This window comes from Anguilla anguilla, chromosome 6 (genome assembly GCF_013347855.1).
Source record: "Anguilla anguilla isolate fAngAng1 chromosome 6, fAngAng1.pri, whole genome shotgun sequence".
Lineage (NCBI taxonomy): Eukaryota > Metazoa > Chordata > Actinopteri > Anguilliformes > Anguillidae > Anguilla > Anguilla anguilla.
The window spans coordinates 8,488,123-8,506,585 of NC_049206.1; the positions used below are offsets into that span (position 1 = coordinate 8,488,123).

Here is an 18,463-nt window from a genome sequence, read left to right on the forward strand (position 1 = left end):
CACACACTTGCTCGTGCACACACACTCACACGCACACACACACACAGGGCTGCTCAGTAGCCTAGCCTGTCAGTCACAGTCTTATTTTGTCACGGTTGTCACTCCCCAAACGTTCCGCTGCAGCGTTCCGCTGCCTGCCTGCTGAGGGAAGGCCCGACCGCAGGAAGTTCAGCGCCGAGACCGACGAGCGCTTATATCACTTCCTGCAGCTGCGCCGCGGCGATACGGAACGCTTCGGCAGCTACGGCGCAGAGAACAGAGGGGTTACTGCAGACGCAGCACGTTCGCACGGCGCGGCGTTTCCCCTCCGAAAGCGCAGCGGAGCGGTGCAAAGCAACCCCAGCCGCTGTGCACGAGCGCCGCGTGAGAACAGACAGCCCCGCTGCGTTTGAGGAAGGAGTTTAGGGAAGAAGAGGAGGACGGAGGGAAGGCTATTTTCAGCCCGAAAAGGGAAGCAGCCGAGAGTAAACAGCACCGCGAAATGCCTGAAAATGAGCAGGGAGATCGAGGCTTCGCCAGCGCTCGGGGTGGGGGCTGCAGGGAAGGTCCCTCCCCCACTCCCCCTGGCCCGTGCCACCTGCAGGTCTGGCAGCCGGTTTCGCACGGACGTGGTGCCCGCTGCTCCCCCGTCCCCCCCTGAAACACCCTGCCTCGTGCTGCCAAGCTGCTCCCCACTTTGCACCGAAACACATTAACTCCGTCTGCACAACCCAGAGCATTAGCATCAATCGCTAAATAAACCCGAAATGTAATTCACCTGAATAAGCAGCCTGCATAGGGGGAGGAGCATACGGCGCGTAAGTAAGCGTGCTAAACCCACTACCTATCAGACGCACTGGGACCGCTCGTGGGCCACCGCAGATGGCCCGCTTCTGCGCCATCGCCGAGGCAGCGAATCACGCAACGCACCGGCAAGCGGGGGAATAAATCGCGTTCGTAAAATGGGACGCGCCTCGTAGCGTTACAGCGGCACGCCTGTCCCACGCCGTACAGGCTGGCGGGGGTTTGGAAAGAGCACCAGAATGCTCAGACCGGCTCTACGACACGGTTAAATCTCCACCGGACCTCATCTCCTTACGCGAGCGTCCCCCTGAACTCCACCGAAGCCAAAATGAGGCTCCCCCCCCCCCCCGCCCCCCTCGGTGGCGGCTGAAAGGAGCGGCCCGCTGCGGTTACGTCAGGGTAGGCCCAGCTGATGACCAGCTGCCCAAACCCCCCCTCACCCCCGCCTTCCCCCAAACCCCTATGCTTCCGCTTGGCTGCATTAACCCTGTAAGCGCCGAGCGCGGTAGGGCCAGGCTACGAGCTGAGCGCCTCCCCAGACCACAGCGGGACACAGGAGCGCGGCCTGGCGCTAACAGGCTTAAAATTCAGTCCTCCTCCACCCCCTACCGCCCTCCTAACGCCACTCAAAACCTCTCCATTCATACGAGGATTCTGACTTACAGAACACCAGGGCTGCCCACTCTTATCCGAAACGGGTCGGTGTAGATACAGGTTTTATGTTCTAGCCCAGCGCTAAGACACCTGACTCTACTTATCAAGGTCGTGATTGAAGACCACGATTAGTTCATTATTTGAATGAGGTGTTGCAGTCCTGCTGCTACACACCCCTGCTGTACGCACACACGCCACTTCTGCCCCTTTCGTATGGAACTTCTGCTGCTGAAACAGGAAAGAGACCCTCACTGGAAACTACTTAAGAGGCCCAGCACGGCACACAGTCTACACTACGGTTGAATCCGACTTGCCTCAACCCTCAGACCTACCGTTTTCCTAACCCTAACCTTAGCTGAACCATAGTTTGAGCCCTAAACCCTAACTGAAGCCATTGGTACCATTGAAAACATCAAAAAAACCATTTAAAATGGATGGAAAACAAGGTAAATATCATGAATACTATAAAACAAATGCAAAATAATATGTTTGAGGTCATTTAAAAAACAAAAAATGTTTTACCTAAAAATATGCATTTATTACACATTTTGTATGGTCATAGGTACACATGCTAGTATAGAAATTTTTTGGTTCATTCAAAATCATTAACAAACCCATGTCCTAACCTTTCTTCAAGCTGCTAAACACAACCGTAAACTTGCCTCAACCCTCAGACTTACCGTTTTCCTAACCCTAACCCTAGCTGAACCCTAGTTTGAGCCCTAAACCCTAATTGAAGCCATTGGTACCATTGAAAACATCAAAAAACCCATTTAAAATGAATGGAAAACTAGGTAAATATCATGAATACTATAATACAAATGAAAAATAATATGTTTGAGGTCATTTAAAAAACAAAAAATGTTTAACCTAAAAATGTGCATTGATTACACATTTTGTATGGTCATAGGTACACATGCTAGTATAGAATTGTTTTGGTTCATTCAAAATCATTAACAAACCCATGTCCTAACCTTTCTTCAAGCTGCTAAACACAACCGTAAACTTGCCTCAACCCTCAGACTTACCGTTTTCCTAACCCTAACCCTAACTCTAACCCTAGCTGAACCCTAGTTTGAGCCCTAAACCCTAACTGAAGCCATTAGTACCTTTGAAAACATCAAAAAACCCATTTAAAATGGATGGAAAACAAGGTAAATATCATGAATACTATAATACAAATGCAAAATAATATGTTTGAGGTCATTTAAAAAACAAAAAATGTTTTACCTAAAAATGTGCATTTATTACACATTTTGTATGGTCATAGGTACACATGCTAGTATAGAAATTTTTTGGTTCATTCAAAATCATTAACAAACCCATGTCCTAACCTTTCTTCAAGCTGCTAAACACAACCGTAAACTTGCCTCAACCCTCAGACTTACCGTTTTCCTAACCCTAACCCTAGCTGAACCCTAGTTTGAGCCCTAAACCCTAATTGAAGCCATTGGTACCTTTGAAAACATCAGAAAACCCATCTACAATTGATGGAAAACAAGGTAAATATCATGAATGCTATACTACAAATGCAAAATAATATGTATGAGGTCATTTAAAAAACAAAAATGTTCTCCCTAAAAAAACATGCATTTATTACACATTTTGTATGGTCATAGGTACACATGCTAGTATAGAAATTTTTTGGTTCACTCAAAATCATTAACAAACCCATGTCCTAACCTTTCTTCAAGCTGCTAAACACAACCGTAAACTTGCCTCAACCCTCAGACTTACCGTTTTCCTAACCCTAACCCTAACCCTAACCCTAGCTGAACCCTAGTTTGAGCCCTAAACCCTAACTGAAGCCATTGGTACCTTTGAAAACATCAAAAAACCCATTTAAAATGGATGGAAAACAAGGTAAATATCATGAATACTATAATACAAATGCAAAATAATATGTTTGAGGTCATTTAAAAAACAAAAAATGTTTTACCTAAAAATGTGCATTTATTACACATTTTGTATGGTCATAGGTACACATGCTAGTATAGAAATGTTTTGGTTCACTCAAAATCATTAACAAACCCATGTCCTAACCTTTCTTCAAGCTGCTAAACACAACCGTAAACTTGTCTCAACCCTCAGACTTACCGTTTTCCTAACCCTAACCCTAACTCTAACCCTAGCTGAACCCTAGTTTGAGCCCTAAACCCTAACTGAAGCCATTAGTACCTTTGAAAACATCAAAAAACCCATTTAAAATGGATGGAAAACAAGGTAAATATCATGAATACTATAATACAAATGCAAAATAATATGTTTGAGGTCATTTAAAAAACAAAAAATGTTTTACCTAAAAATGTGCATTTATTACACATTTTGTATGGTCATAGGTACACATGCTAGTATAGAAATTTTTTGGTTCATTCAAAATCATTAACAAACCCATGTCCTAACCTTTCTTCAAGCTGCTAAACACAACCGTAAACTTGCCTCAACCCTCAGACTTACCGTTTTCCTAACCCTAACCCTAGCTGAACCCTAGTTTGAGCCCTAAACCCTAATTGAAGCCATTGGTACCATTGAAAACATCAAAAAACCCATTTAAAATGAATGGAAAACTAGGTAAATATCATGAATACTATAATACAAATGAAAAATAATATGTTTGAGGTCATTTAAAAAACAAAAAATGTTTAACCTAAAAATGTGCATTGATTACACATTTTGTATGGTCATAGGTACACATGCTAGTATAGAATTGTTTTGGTTCATTCAAAATCATTAACAAACCCATGTCCTAACCTTTCTTCAAGCTGCTAAACACAACCGTAAACTTGCCTCAACCCTCAGACTTACCGTTTTCCTAACCCTAACCCTAGCTGAACCCTAGTTTGAGCCCTAAACCCTAATTGAAGCCATTGGTACCTTTGAAAACATCAGAAAACCCATCTACAATTGATGGAAAACAAGGTAAATATCATGAATGCTATACTACAAATGCAAAATAATATGTATGAGGTCATTTAAAAAACAAAAATGTTCTCCCTAAAAAAACATGCATTTATTACACATTTTGTATGGTCATAGGTACACATGCTAGTATAGAAATTTTTTGGTTCATTCAAAATCATTAACAAACCCATGTCCTAACCTTTCTTCAAGCTGCTAAACACAACCGTAAACTTGCCTCAACCCTCAGACTTACCGTTTTCCTAACCCTAACCCTAACCCTAACCCTAGCTGAACCCTAGTTTGAGCCCTAAACCCTAACTGAAGCCATTGGTACCTCTAAAAACATCAAAAAACCCATTTAAAATGGATGGAAAACAAGGTAAATATCATGAATACTATAATACAAATGCAAAATAATATGTTTGAGGTCATTTAAAAAACAAAAAATGTTTTACCTAAAAATTTGCATTTATTACACATTTTGTATGGTCATAGGTACACATGCTAGTATAGAAATTTTTTGGTTCATTCAAAATCATTAACAAACCCATGTCCTAACCTTTCTTCAAGCTGCTAAACACAACCGTAAACTTGTCTCAACCCTCAGACTTACCGTTTTCCTAACCCTAACCCTAGCTGAACCCTTTCCCTAGCGAACTGTGAACACATCAAGAAACGCGAACGCAGCATCATTGGAATTTAAGATTATTCCCTTCAACTGAAGGACATTTTTCTATATATCTCTATTGTAAATAGTTCCTATATCCAATGCAAAACAGAATCTTTCCATTTATATATTTTTTCAGTTTCTGATTGTTCAATGTCCCCCCAGTTAAAGGGGGGGGGATTTAACTTGACTTCCGGTGTAAACCACGCCCACTTCCCGTCTCCTATCCGAATCCAGATACAGATACAGACAATTTTGTTGGTTGAACAGATACAGATACAGATAATGACATCTCTGCCCACCCCTAGTCTACACTCAGCTTGCCATTCAGTAACCAGCTGGCAGGTTCTCCCTCTCTCCTGGTGTCAGTGAATGATCAGATATGCCTCCCCGATCCATTTGGATCCTCCACAATGCGCCTTAGAACAATGGCACTTTGGGCTCCCTTTGTAACATCCGCCATCAAGAGGCTCTGCCCGGCTACCCAGAAACACTTTGTAGCGGGGGCCACGGTTTTTAATGGAGCTGTTTACAAACTCCCTTATTGGTCTGCGGCGGCGACGAACGCTTTTAAGAACCGCAGCAGAACCGACGCCGCCCCTTTGATGCGGGGGCTCCTAACAACTGCCGTGAAATCCCTACTGCTTCAGTGGCTCCCATTTCATACTCAGCACCAGGAGCACGGGAGGCCCAGATCTCCAGTAGCCCGAGCCTTAAAGAGAGCCGCCATTTGTGCGATTTTCTTCCGTAAATCCGTGTCGCGTGAACGAGCTGGAGGAGTTCACCGGACGTCCCGGGGGTACAGAATCACGCCGCTGGAAAACGGACGCCGCTGAGAAACGACGGGGCGTTTTTTTTTTTCACGCCTCTCGAAGCTCGGTCGAAGGCTCAGCGTTTCGACTCGCGTGACGGGAACGTGCCCCGCTCCCTCCGGGCCCCTCTGACCCCCCCCCGCCCCTAAAGTGGGTCAGCTCGTGTCAGCTCGCTTCCTGCGACCGCGCGCCCCGCCGGGGGGGGTGTGTGGGGGGGGGGGGGGGGGGGGGGGGGGGGGGGGGGGGTAACTCGCAAAAAACTGCACCGACCGCTTTAATCCGGTCCCTTTAGCTCCTGGTGACGGGTTAGCAGGAGATAAGAACCGCTCCGGCATTCCTGAGCGTGCTCCCACACGTCTCAGAGCTGCTCGCTAAAACCACGGGCGCTGACATCTTACAAACGAGGGGGTGCAGCGGAACGGAGGACGCAGCACGCGTTTCCCACACCAGCAAAGACTCTCCCGTTCACCCATGCATTCACTCGTCCTGCGTCACATGCGTGCGTTACCAATTTCCTGTCCGCCGTGCTATTAATAGGCACGTTGAGTCACTAGTAAACAAGACCAACCAGCGGGTGTTTCTGATCACGGTTCGCCATGCTCAGCCCCGCTATGACGTAATGGCCACAACCAGCAGAGCGGCAGCGCATGTTCCCCGGTGCTTTCAGAAGCCAAACTGTTAGTTCATTAAAGCTTCAGCAATGACTCGGTGAGAAGGCCTACTCCACAGCTTATGAAGTGTGTATTTTTTTTCAGGTTTAACCCTTTGAAGAGTAGGTTTTTTGGAATGTTTTTTTTCTTCTAAATTCTAAGTCAGCGTTCTAGAAACCCATTGCGTTCTAACCACATATTTGTGATCTCACACATTGAAGGGCTAGGTACCAGCTAAACGGGACAGAGAGACAGTCTTCTCGCTCCATATAGAGGGCTGACCTCTTTTTGGAAGCCATGGAAACTCAAAACGCTTCAGAAACGTTTGAACGTGTGCCATACGTCAGATTCTTGTTAAGGCTGTGAGGGTGGGGGCTGGGGAGGGGGGGCTGGCTTTCTCATCAGTACAGTTAAAAACCACCGCCCAGGCCTGAGGCATCTATGGTGTCTCTAGCTGTTAGATGCTCTGCGGTCTACAGAAAAGCAAGTAGCTTTTCCACACATGTGCTCTCGATTCAAAACTTTCCATCCCCTCCGACATGGGCAACTCTCCAACATCACGCGTGGAAAAAAGAAAAGTGCAAACGACTCCGGTGGGTTTCCTTCACCCTGTCATGTGCGTCCCACTTCTAAACACGATCCGACCCTTCTGAGACCGCCTGGGAACTCCTTCTAGAAACCTCTCCCCGCTCTTTCATATCAAATTGGCTGAAACCAGTGCGGGTGAAGAGTGCAGTCCAGATGCTAACACGGCAGGCCGTTTCTGAGAGGTCTGAGGTTTCTCCTTCGCTCTGAAATTAATGCCTGAGCGAGCCCCAAGCAGAGCAGGAATGTCGACAATCCGACCGCGGGGCTGTGGCCAAAGAATTCCCGACGCCCAGAGGGCAAAGTCCCAGAGAGCCCTCACAACACCGCAGAATTACCGCTAGAGAGTCAAGAGTCAACTGGCTTCACGAGTGAAAAACAGAACAGATGCCCTCACTTAAAAGCTGACCTCACCTGGAACAATTATTCATTTACTCAATTATTAGCCTATAATTTCACCCACTTTAAAGCAGGGGTCCCAAACCCTGATCCTGAGGAGCAACTGAAATTGCTGGTTTTGGTTTCACCTTAGGAAACCAATTCAGACCCACAAAAACCAGGTGAGGCTGGTTAACTGTTAACTGTGTCAAATGCTTTAGTTGAGAAGTAAATGGTAAATGGACTGCATTTATTTAGCGCTTTTATCCAAAGTGCCTTACAATTGATGCCTCATTCACCCATTCACACACACGATCACACACTGACGGTGAAAGGCTGCCATGCAAGGCACCAATCAGCTCGTTGGGAGCACTTAGGGGTCAGGTGTCTTCGGCTCAGGGACACCTCGACACGCCCAGGGCAGGGGATTGAACCGGCAACCCTCCGACTGCCAGACAAACGCTCTTACCCCCTGAGCTATGTCGCCCCCTATGTCACGTGTTCACGTGTCAAGCACCCAGCCAATCCCAGCAGGCCCCGTCACTCTCCAGGACCAGGGCTGCCTGCCGCTGCGTTAAAGCGATGGCCTCTGAGGCGGCGGGAAGCGCGCGGGCGGGCGAGGACGCACCTTGTAGACCTCGGAGAAGAACCCGGAGCCGATCCACTCGCAGATGAAGTCGTCGAGGCGCGTGAGGCGGGAGAAGGCGCTGATGAGGGCGCGGTAGGAGGAGGAGCAGACCCGTCCCGGCTGGGAGGGGGCGCCGTCGCCCGCCCCCCCCGCCGTTCGGGTCCTCCTGCCGCTCCGGCCGCATGGGGAACCCGGCGATGGAGTTGCGCTTGTTCCGGTCCATCGCGGTCGCTACGGTTGGCCTTTACTTCTTCACGGTCGAGTCTACTGGGAAGTCGTCCGCGAGCCTCTCATATCTTGGGTTTGTGGTTGAGAGTCTTTGACAGACCTGGGGTGGGTTTTCAAAAAAAAAAAAAAAAAGAAAAAAAAAAAAGAAAAGATGAGAAATTAATTTTAGAACTGCGGTACAGTTGTGCAGTACAGTCTTGCTTATTATGGAATCAGGAAGTTGACTTGCTGGCCTGATACCCGTGTGAAACTTCACCATCGTCGCTGTGTTGTTTTGGTGGATGGAAGACCTGAAACCTAACATCCCAACCCCCACCCCACCACCCCCGGCCCCAAATCTTCAACAAGCTCACACACGGCAGGTCACTCCCACTCTGCGCTCTCACAATGAACAACACACACTGCTCCTTTGTACCCCAGCTGCCTGTCAGTCGTCAGGTTCAAACCATGAGCCCTATCTGGAATGGGTTTGCGCAATAAAAAAAAAAAGAGCGCAAGGTATGCGGGGTTTTCATAAAGGGACCACAGTCCTCACCCATCCAGAGCCGGAGCCAGGAGGACAAAGGCCCCGTGCAGCATCCTGCAGCCGAAAATCTAACCCGGCCTGATCGCTCTACCCTCTCTTTAACCTGCATTGCGTAAGAACACGGCGGACTTCCCAGAGTTCTCCCGCTGAGATCCAGGTCCCAGTGCGCTGTTTGGGTTCCCCGAAGTTTGCCTGCTCTCTCATCCGGGACCTGCCCCCGGTACAGAACGCAGTGAGCCGGGAACCGCCAACTCCGTCGGCCCGGGACAGTTTGAGGCGGCCAACGGGCTTTTTGTAGAACAGAGCCTCATTCACAGGGCCCGTCGTGACATCCTTCCTCTCCTGTGTCTGCCTGTACGGCGACGCGTTCGGTCGGGAGGACGCGCGGACCGCGTCGGCACAATCGCGCTGTGTCTCTCCGTATTTACCCAAACCCGCCGTTCCCTTCCTCCCGCGGCCGCCGGGCCCCGCGGTGACAAAGCACCGCTGACATCCGTTCGTCACGGCCGGCGGGGGAAGCCACGCCCCCCCCCCCCCCCCCCCCCCCCCCCCACATCCCGCGTGCCCAGTCCGTCTCCGCTCTGTTTACGTAGCCGCGCTGCTCTCGGTGCGAGGCCGAGCCGTCGCGCGCGCACTAACGCCGCGCGTGTGCTAATACAGGGCCCTCGTGTCCCGTGCTGGCAAGTTTCACAGAAACGTGTCAATAATGTCCTCAAAACGAACGGACGGTTATGACCCCTTTCTTTTGGCTTTCAGTCAGCTGTCACGGCGTAAAAAAAAGAGGATATGGAGAGAGAGAAAAAATAGTTCTAGCTTTGCGATGCAAATTTCCACACGCTTAACACGTTTCACAGCATGTTTACACAGCGAAATGTCCAGCGCTAATTCAACTCGATAGTTTACATGAGTCCACTCTGGTCACAGTGGGACTCGCGTAAACGCTGTAACAACCCATTTAGCGCTGAACATTTCACTGTGCACACTAGGCACATCTGAACGGCAACAGACACAGTTAATGGGCCCAACTCCGTATTCTGAATGGAGGCGAAACGTGAACGCAGCTAGCAGAACGCTGAACCACACAGAGAGGAACGATGCGAAAGACGCGGGCCGCAGTTCTCCACGCGAGCAGCACAATGGCCCGGCCCACTCCACCGCTGGTTCCGCGCGGCCGTCTGAATCCTTAAAAGGATTTTTCCTCCTCCGCTTGACCGCTGGTGCAATTCTGCAATTGTGCTCCGATATTCTCATCCTGCCAAGAATGCGAGAGCCACTATTCCCCAAGCAGGGCTTTTTCAGCGCCGGGGGCGGGTCTTATCTGCAGTCATGTCTCCCCCCAGCGAGGAGGAGCACAGCCACATCTCATTTATCAGCACACACTCAACCCCACTCAACACCCAAACACCGACAACCGACTACTACCACACACTCATCCCCACTCAACACCCAAACACCGACAACCAACTATTACCACACACTCATCCCCACTCAACAGCCAAACACTGACAACCGACTATTACCACACACTCAACCCCACTCAACACCCAAACACCGACAACCGACTATTACCACACACTCAACCCCACTCAACACCCAAACACTGACAACTGACTATTACCACACACTCATCCCCACTCAACACCCAAACACCGACAACCGACTATTACCACACACTCATCCCCATTCAACACCCAAACCCTGACAACACACTCATCCCCACTCAACACCCAAACACTGACAACCAACTATTACCACACACTCAACCCCACTCAACACCCAAACACTGACAACCGACTATTACCACACACTCATCCCCACTCAACACCCAAACACTGACAACCGACTATTACCACACACTCAACCCCACTCAACACCCAAACACTGACAACTGACTATTACCACACACTCAACCCCATTCAACACCCAAACCCTGACAACCGACTATTACCACACACTCAACCCCACTCAACACCCAAACACTGACAACTGACTATTACCACACACTCATCCCCACTCAACACCCAAACACTGACAACCGACTATTACCACACACTCATCCCCACTCAACACCCAAACACTGACAACTGACTATTACCACACACTCAACCCCATTCAACACCCAAACACTGACAACCGACTATTACCACACACTCATCCCCATTCAACACCCAAACACTGACAACTGACTATTACCACACACTCAACCCCACTCAACACCCAAACACTGACAACCGACTATTACCACACACTCAACCCCACTCAACACCCAAACACTGACAACCGACTACTACCGCACTCTCATCCCCATTCAACAGCCAAACACTGACAACCAACCATTACCACACACTCATCCCCGACGACAACCAACGTCACGTCACTGCCCTCTTCAAATCTCAATCTCGCCGCCAGTTTTAACAGTTATTCTACCTGCAGCGTATACGATTGCACACATCCGTCTGAATGCAGACTCTTCCACCCAAAAGCAGGGCCTGTGGTGCGTTACTGTTGTCTATCCCTCGATAACCCAGACAACAAGCCACTCTCTCTTTAAAATGACCAATAACGTGCTCATGGACACAGTCCATTTTAATTCATTTTGAATGTATTTCTGAGGTTTCTTCGTGTAGAACAGGTGAGGTCCAGTGTGCGCTTACAGAATGGGTAACACTCATTTCCTTTAATTCAATTCGGTGGTGAAAATCAGGGGCGGGGTGCAACTGTGGCAGCGTGGAATGAAGCTGCTCATTTCAAAAGTGCAAGTTAAAATTCCGCTTTATGTGGGTTAATGGGTGTGTAGGAAGCACAGACATAAACACTGTTTCAATGTACATGGGAACAGACAAAGCAAACACGCTGCGATGAATAGTGGAGTTGTTAGGAGATGGGAATGTTCGGCTGAAGGTTCTTAACAAGGGGAAATGGAGGGCTAGGAGGGCGGGGTCGGGGGGCTGAAGGCTGTTTTAGGGTGGCCCGGGGCAACACCACCTGGCTCCATTCCATAAACCTTCACAGCTGCTGCTGGACTGGCCACACACTTTTACACGACTGCACAACACACACGGAAGTACACCCCCCCCCCCCCCCCCACCCGCCCACCTCCACAGGCCATGTATGGAGAACTGAACCCAAGACTGACTGAGTCAATAACTCAAGTAAACAGCTGAAGCTTTTGGCTTAATTTTGCTAAGCAAAGACAGTGTGGTTTAGGGAAGAGATAGCCTCCCCCCCGCTACACACTAACATCTGCAGGGGCAGAAAAGAGTTTCACAATGCAAGGCATTTTCGGATATGACAAAAAACAAAGGGCAGGGAGATCATACACCAGGTGCACTGCTCTTCACTTCTGTTAAAGGAGAACACAGGACAAAATAAAACTGCCTGAATCATACAAACCACAAAATGATTATGTTGCTCCATGTGAACTTTTCAGCTGCGGCAAAAGTAAATGACTAATGGTGTACTGAACAATAATAATAATAATAATAATGATAATAATAATAAATGCAGAAGAGTGCGTACAAGCACAGATGTGCAATGTTTACTTATTATTGCTTATTTAGGGAAGAATGTCATTCACTTTTTGAGCCATGTCACAGAAGCCAAAAAGCAGGCTTACACTGATAGGTATTTAAGACTGAACATTTCCAGTGCTCTAATCACAACAGATTTTCTACCTCGGGGCATTCTTGCAACCTGGGGATTCCCGCAGAACTGCATATCCCTCAACCATAAAGAATTCCCAGCATGCAAAGCACCAGCATCGCTATTTGCCACAGAACTGTGCGGTATTTACAGAGAAAGGCTGCGCCCCGACATTCTTGAGCAACTTATTGCCCCTGCACAGAATGCATTTATTCAGAGGCAATGCGGATTTGTGCAGGGTGACTGACAGACCCCTCTAAGCGTTTCCCTACATCCACCACGCACGTTTCACTGAGGTCACGGAGCAATATGTTATTGCCCTACGCTGAGAGGTTAATGACTTCCTTCTATATAACACGTTCTATATAACAAAGCAAATGACATTGTTTCTCAGAAGTTCAGAAGCACATATTCATCTTGATGACAGAAAACTGGCGTGGTTAAGAAATGTTCTCCGGTAAGAAGCACATAAATCAAGGACGGCCATAGTTGTGTCCTTCCTGAGGGGGGAGCAGCATTGCAGAATGCAAACGTTAAACCAAATGTACTTCTGACAACCAATACACAAAAAATAAAACTTTAACGCAAGTAAAAGTGGCCAAAATGCTCTGGCGCCTACAAACCTCCACCGCATGTGTCCACTGCTTTTCTTACTGTCTTGAGACAAAAAGCCCGGCTGAAATCTATGACCCAGGCTAAATTTCTCTCTACAGGCGGCACGTAGCTACTTGTAGAGTACCGCTTTCATAATAAAATCATGCTGCTGGTTTTAAGCAGTGAATATCGAAAAAAAACGACATGCCTGAGATTCAGGATACGGGGAATAAGTGACCAGTGAGAAGGCTGGCATTTCTGTGCAAGGCACTCGCTGTCACACGGCAGAAACTATTTGCATGCAACACAAACAAACCACAAAGAAAACTACTGCCGTTCTTGAAAGCCGACTATTACCAGGATAAGAACAGAAAGTTGCACGGCATCCAAATATACCAAGCCAAGAGCATCCCACAATCCACTACTACTACTACGCACTATAATGATAATAGCGTGTAGGAAAGACAATCAACATCTACGGTCATTTGGCACATTTAGTCCCTTAGGATTGTGGGAAAGGGGAGTCTCAAGCCACAAACTCTGTCAGCAGGCAACTGTGAAACTAGATGGAATTCATACTTGCCGGCAGTCTTGATGGTGGATAATCTGGAAGCAGACCTGTCTCATTATAGTAGCACTTGCTCTGGATCAGGGGGTCACACTAAATCCCCTGAGGACAATGTGTATATGCCTGGTTTTTTCTTTTTTTTGCATGAGCTTGGGCACTTAAGCACTTCATTAGTCCAATCATTTTCTCAGCCTGACATATTTGCACATGATAAGTCACTGCAGAAGGTCCCATTTGTGTCTGTACTGAAGAAGCGTTTCGCTAAAATATATTTTTGTAAGGGTAGGCTATGCATAAATGTATATGGCCAATGAACTAATATGAAAACCTACAAAAATCGAATTAAACAAATTCACGCCTTATCATAAATAGGCCCTAAAATAGACTGGCTGCCCTGCTTAATGCACCACTTTCCAAAGGAACAAAGAGATAAAGCCTTTTTCCTAAACCTAAAGGACTCAAGGAGTTAAATTCATGAAACATCAAATAAGACAGTCTTTATTTTACAACACTGTAGTATAAGCTATTGTCTATTCAAATGCATGACAATAAAGAGCGTTGCACCTTCCTGTGAAATTTGACACCTTAAACATAGCAGGCACGCACATAATTGGTTCTGGCGATCGCATAACTGGGACTTCCTTTTTTTTAAATTTTAGGTTCGAGTTTTCTTCTTTCTCTTTTTTTTAAACCCACACATAACGTAGGCTCGTGGGCGTGTGTGGCTGTGCGCTGAAAGATGGGAAGCAGATGAGTCTGGATCTGTCTGGAACAGCAGAGCCGGGACTACTAGTAAGAATGTTTAATCTCACGTTCCCTCCCACAGGGACTGAGGCAAGGTTGCTTAATGCTTCCATCTGTTGCGCACTGGCAAGCTACGGATCAACTGAAAACGGTTTCTGCACTTCCCGTGAACAACGCACTTACGGAAAACTGCGTGTAACTTATGAAAATGAATTCAGCTTTGAGGTTCAAGAAAAGCATTTGAACTGACATTTCCATCTATTTGTTCTTCATCTGGGTCTAATAAACCAAGGCTGTGAATATGTAGTAGCCTATACTGTGCATTTGACTACCCAGGCATCGTGATTCAATGACAGTTAGAAAGGAAATCTGTAAGCGCTGAGGTCTTGCATCACAGCGAGTTCCTGCATTCAGAAATTTCCCTCATGCAAAAAAGTGAGAAGAAAAACCACCCAATTATAGGAATCACTTGTATGACATTTACTCGCACTCTTGTTAAGACACGTGGCTAGACTGCACCTTTCGGTTTAGGTTGACAATACGAAGTACAGTATTAATCATGTTTACGGTTTTAACACAGACTGAGGCACCGCAAGCGCACCCCCGCCCAAACCAAAAACACAAACGCACTGAGCAAGCAACAGAGAGTGTCACCCAATACTGTTGACCTTAATCTCAGTGGCACGTTGTCAGTGAACGTTAACGTACAGGGGCATCAACCCCATTCACTCAGCAAAAGGCAGAATATGGACAATTAATTACTAGCTATACTAACTAAAACTCCAACAAGGTCCTACTCACAAAGTCCTACGTTCGCTGCTTGAGACATTATGGAAATTATGTGAAATTTAGGAGTTATTTGGGAAACCCCCAAATCAAATTTCAAAACACTTGAGTCGACGTTATGAATGCCCACGTGCGCGTACTGTGTACATGCCCCACGACTCCCTACGCGTGTTAACGTTACGTATGCTGAACTTTACGTTAACTGGTGATAAGTTACTTTCTGCAAAACATGACAACTTTCAGATTGCAGTCCAACTCCAAAACCACCAAGCCTTAAACTCTAAACACTGTCAATACCAGACATTTATTCGCGCCAAATGAACCAAATGGACCATTCGCAACTTTTTTGTCGTGCAGTTATAGCTACCAACAGAAAGTTAACTTGTGTTAATTTTTAAATGTGTTATATACAGGCTGAGGTAAATATCCGAAAAAAACTGCACGTATGTTAATTGTTCGCCGAGTTATCTACCAATCATAGATAGCTCTATGCTGAACAGCCTTTTTTTGCTAGTTGCAGAACATGTCATTTGCTTCATTCGCTAGTTCTAGCTGACTAGATAACGGTATCAAATGAAATCTTGCGTTTTAGCTGGTAATGCCAGCTAACTGTAAACACGATTGTATGCTGAAGAAGAGCAGTCAATGTCAACTTCTAACGTTATTTTACAACTTTACTAGGCAACCAACGTTGTTCTCTAATGTTAGCTAAATTCTGGCTATCACAACAATGCTGTACAAACAAGCTTGCCAGCATGTCAGCTTATTATATTCAGTCCATTTACTCATTTAAAGAGGCTTACTATCTAGTTAGTTAAATGCACTTGGTGTACGGCAAAGTTCAATAGTTCACAGTATCGTATAAAATATTTAACTTATCTAAGTTAGCATTAGACTACGAGCTAGATAAACCAACGCACTAACGTTGGTCTAAGTTGGCGACGTTAACATGGCTGTAGTTAACGTAACGACAGAGCTTGCACCAGCTTCAAAGTAAAACAGCCGATGATCCGCTAGTGTTAACAGCTAGCTAACACAATTCAGTATGTCACTGGCGGACAGCACAATCTATATATACTGATATTAATATCGTCGCTAATGTCTGGCACGAATTAATTATAGCAGCTAGCTAACATTTTTTCTTTCTGAAAATGCCAGAAGGTTGCCGTTTTACTAGCTAAAGTTAGCTAAAATAGATAAAGCAATATCTTACCTGGATTTTGTCATGATGTAGTTCAAGCGACACTAGAATTGGGATGACGCCGGGCCTCATTTCACTCCAATGCCTGGCATATTATCCGAACACGTCCGTAAGCAAGCGATCTAACACTAGCTTGCACTATTCCTAATCCTCATAAAACAAGGGAAATGCAAAGCAGAAGAAACGGAACATTTACTACTTTTAGAAGAAAATATGTTATGCCGAGCAAACAAGTGAAAACAACTAATACTAGCGTTTGTAGTGTTAAGTACAGACTTAGCTAGAAAGCTAGCTCGCGTATTTTCATTTGCATTGTTTATGCGCAGCCAGTCTGCACATTCGTTAGCAAGCTAAATAAATGGAATAAATCATCGGTTGCTTGGCTGTATTTCGTTAAATAAATTATTCCGTTTTCCTGCGCATCAAATAAGACAAGACTTGCTTCTACTTCGTCTGTGTTTTCTCTTCAGTGATTTATCTGTTAACTAGGTAGCTACAAAAGTCCGTATTCGCTGTGTTTACTGTTATTCCATACGCCGCCAAACATCGCGTCTTGACTTCTCCAAACATTTGCCTCTCCCCAAGGACCTAACTTGCAATTTGACCCACCTCCGCTTCTGTTCTGATTGACAGCCGCGTTGGCTAATCATCCAAGGAAGGAGTTTTAACTGAACGACGTTTGCCCAATAGCCAAAGCAACTGGCGACACACGTCGCGGGTCATTACTGATAAAGTGTTATTTGGACGAATCAAAATTTTGAATTTGTCTTTCACTAGACCAATGATTAAACGCCATTATTATTACACCACAAGGCCAGATAACACGAAAACTTTGTCCCATGTGTAATGAAGTACAATAAACTCAAGGCTGGGGAATTAGGAATTTGACACGAATGAAGAAAGAGCTTTGAATCTTTTATTTACAACAGAAAAGTTCAATGTCAGTCCGGCTTGAAATCCTAAGTAAATTGGAAGCAACAACAGCACCAAAGGAATTTCTCATTTTTAAATACCAATGAAATCAAACTCAGTCAGGTGATGCACGTGGAACTCATGTTGCCAACAACATGGAACAAACCAATGTTAATGTGTTCAATCAAGTATTTTAAGATGGGAACACAATCCCAGCCAATGTAAACCTGGAACTGTTGATTGTGCTTCTAAAATCAATGCCATGTCACCCACTACAGCCACACATTTTCAATAAGAGGTATTTCAGTAATAGTTCTTACTACAATGATATAAAGATAGCGCAAAACTATGCAGTTGTCAGATTCTTGAGGAAGGCATTCCAAAGATGTCGTAAATAGCTGTCATAAATATCATTGATTCCTTTGTGATGACAATGGCAACAAAGCATGTGGGTCTGATCAACTGAAAGTTAAAGTGTGAAAGCCACGTTCCCTCCCACATTAACCCTGGGCACTGTATCTTAAGTGGTTGATCTCAGTACACACAAATGTCTGAAGCTGTATTATGAAACTGTGGCCTGGATAAGTGGACAATATTGCAGAACTTTGATGTTGACAAGGAGACTCTGTGAGGATTGGAAGGGTTGTTTGACTCTAGTCGTGGAGAGCACTTTTTTGCAGCTGACTGTTAAAGAGGGTACATATTTGGTTTCCAAAGCCTAAACTGCCAGCTGATTCAACGAACAAAAACCTGCAAACATGGCAACCCTCCAAGACATGAATTTACCAACTCTGAAGTACACTGAACCAGTCACCCTGTTAACTCCTGCTTGGTGCAGGCAAACATGGCAGATGATAGCTGAAACATAAGAATGAGCTACAGACTACCGAATAAAATAATTAATCTTCAAAGATCTATATCTTTACATTATGGAGGGTCAATGAACACCATTCCAGTAAGATCTGTATTGCACTTTTGGAGTGGATTAAATGTCATGCTGTTGTTGAGAACTATGCACGTCACACTTCACATCAATATTATTTTATCTTTGAAACACTGAGACCAGAAACTATCACAGCATAAGAATGGTATAACAATTTCTGCAGTTGTCGGATCAATCAGAATCCAAAAAAGTTAATTTAAATCAGACCTACTGAAATCTTCTGTCTAAACTAGTAACTGGACCCTTTTGGCTGTCCCGTTA

The 18,463-nt window shown here is 45.9% G+C and overlaps 1 protein-coding gene across 1 annotated transcript in view; it reads right to left on the reverse strand.

Moving 5' to 3' along the window:
* tesk2 (testis associated actin remodelling kinase 2) overlaps nt 1-16,945 on the reverse strand; it is a 43,472-nt gene extending 26,527 nt beyond the window's left edge. Inside the window, 3 exon segments of the mRNA XM_035420921.1 lie at nt 8,059-8,200; nt 8,202-8,386; nt 16,360-16,945. Of these exon segments, the coding sequence (XP_035276812.1) occupies nt 8,059-8,200; nt 8,202-8,281 (222 nt within the window). The 5' untranslated portion in view covers nt 8,282-8,386; nt 16,360-16,945.
* Between the last annotated feature and the right edge of the window lie 1,518 nt (nt 16,946-18,463).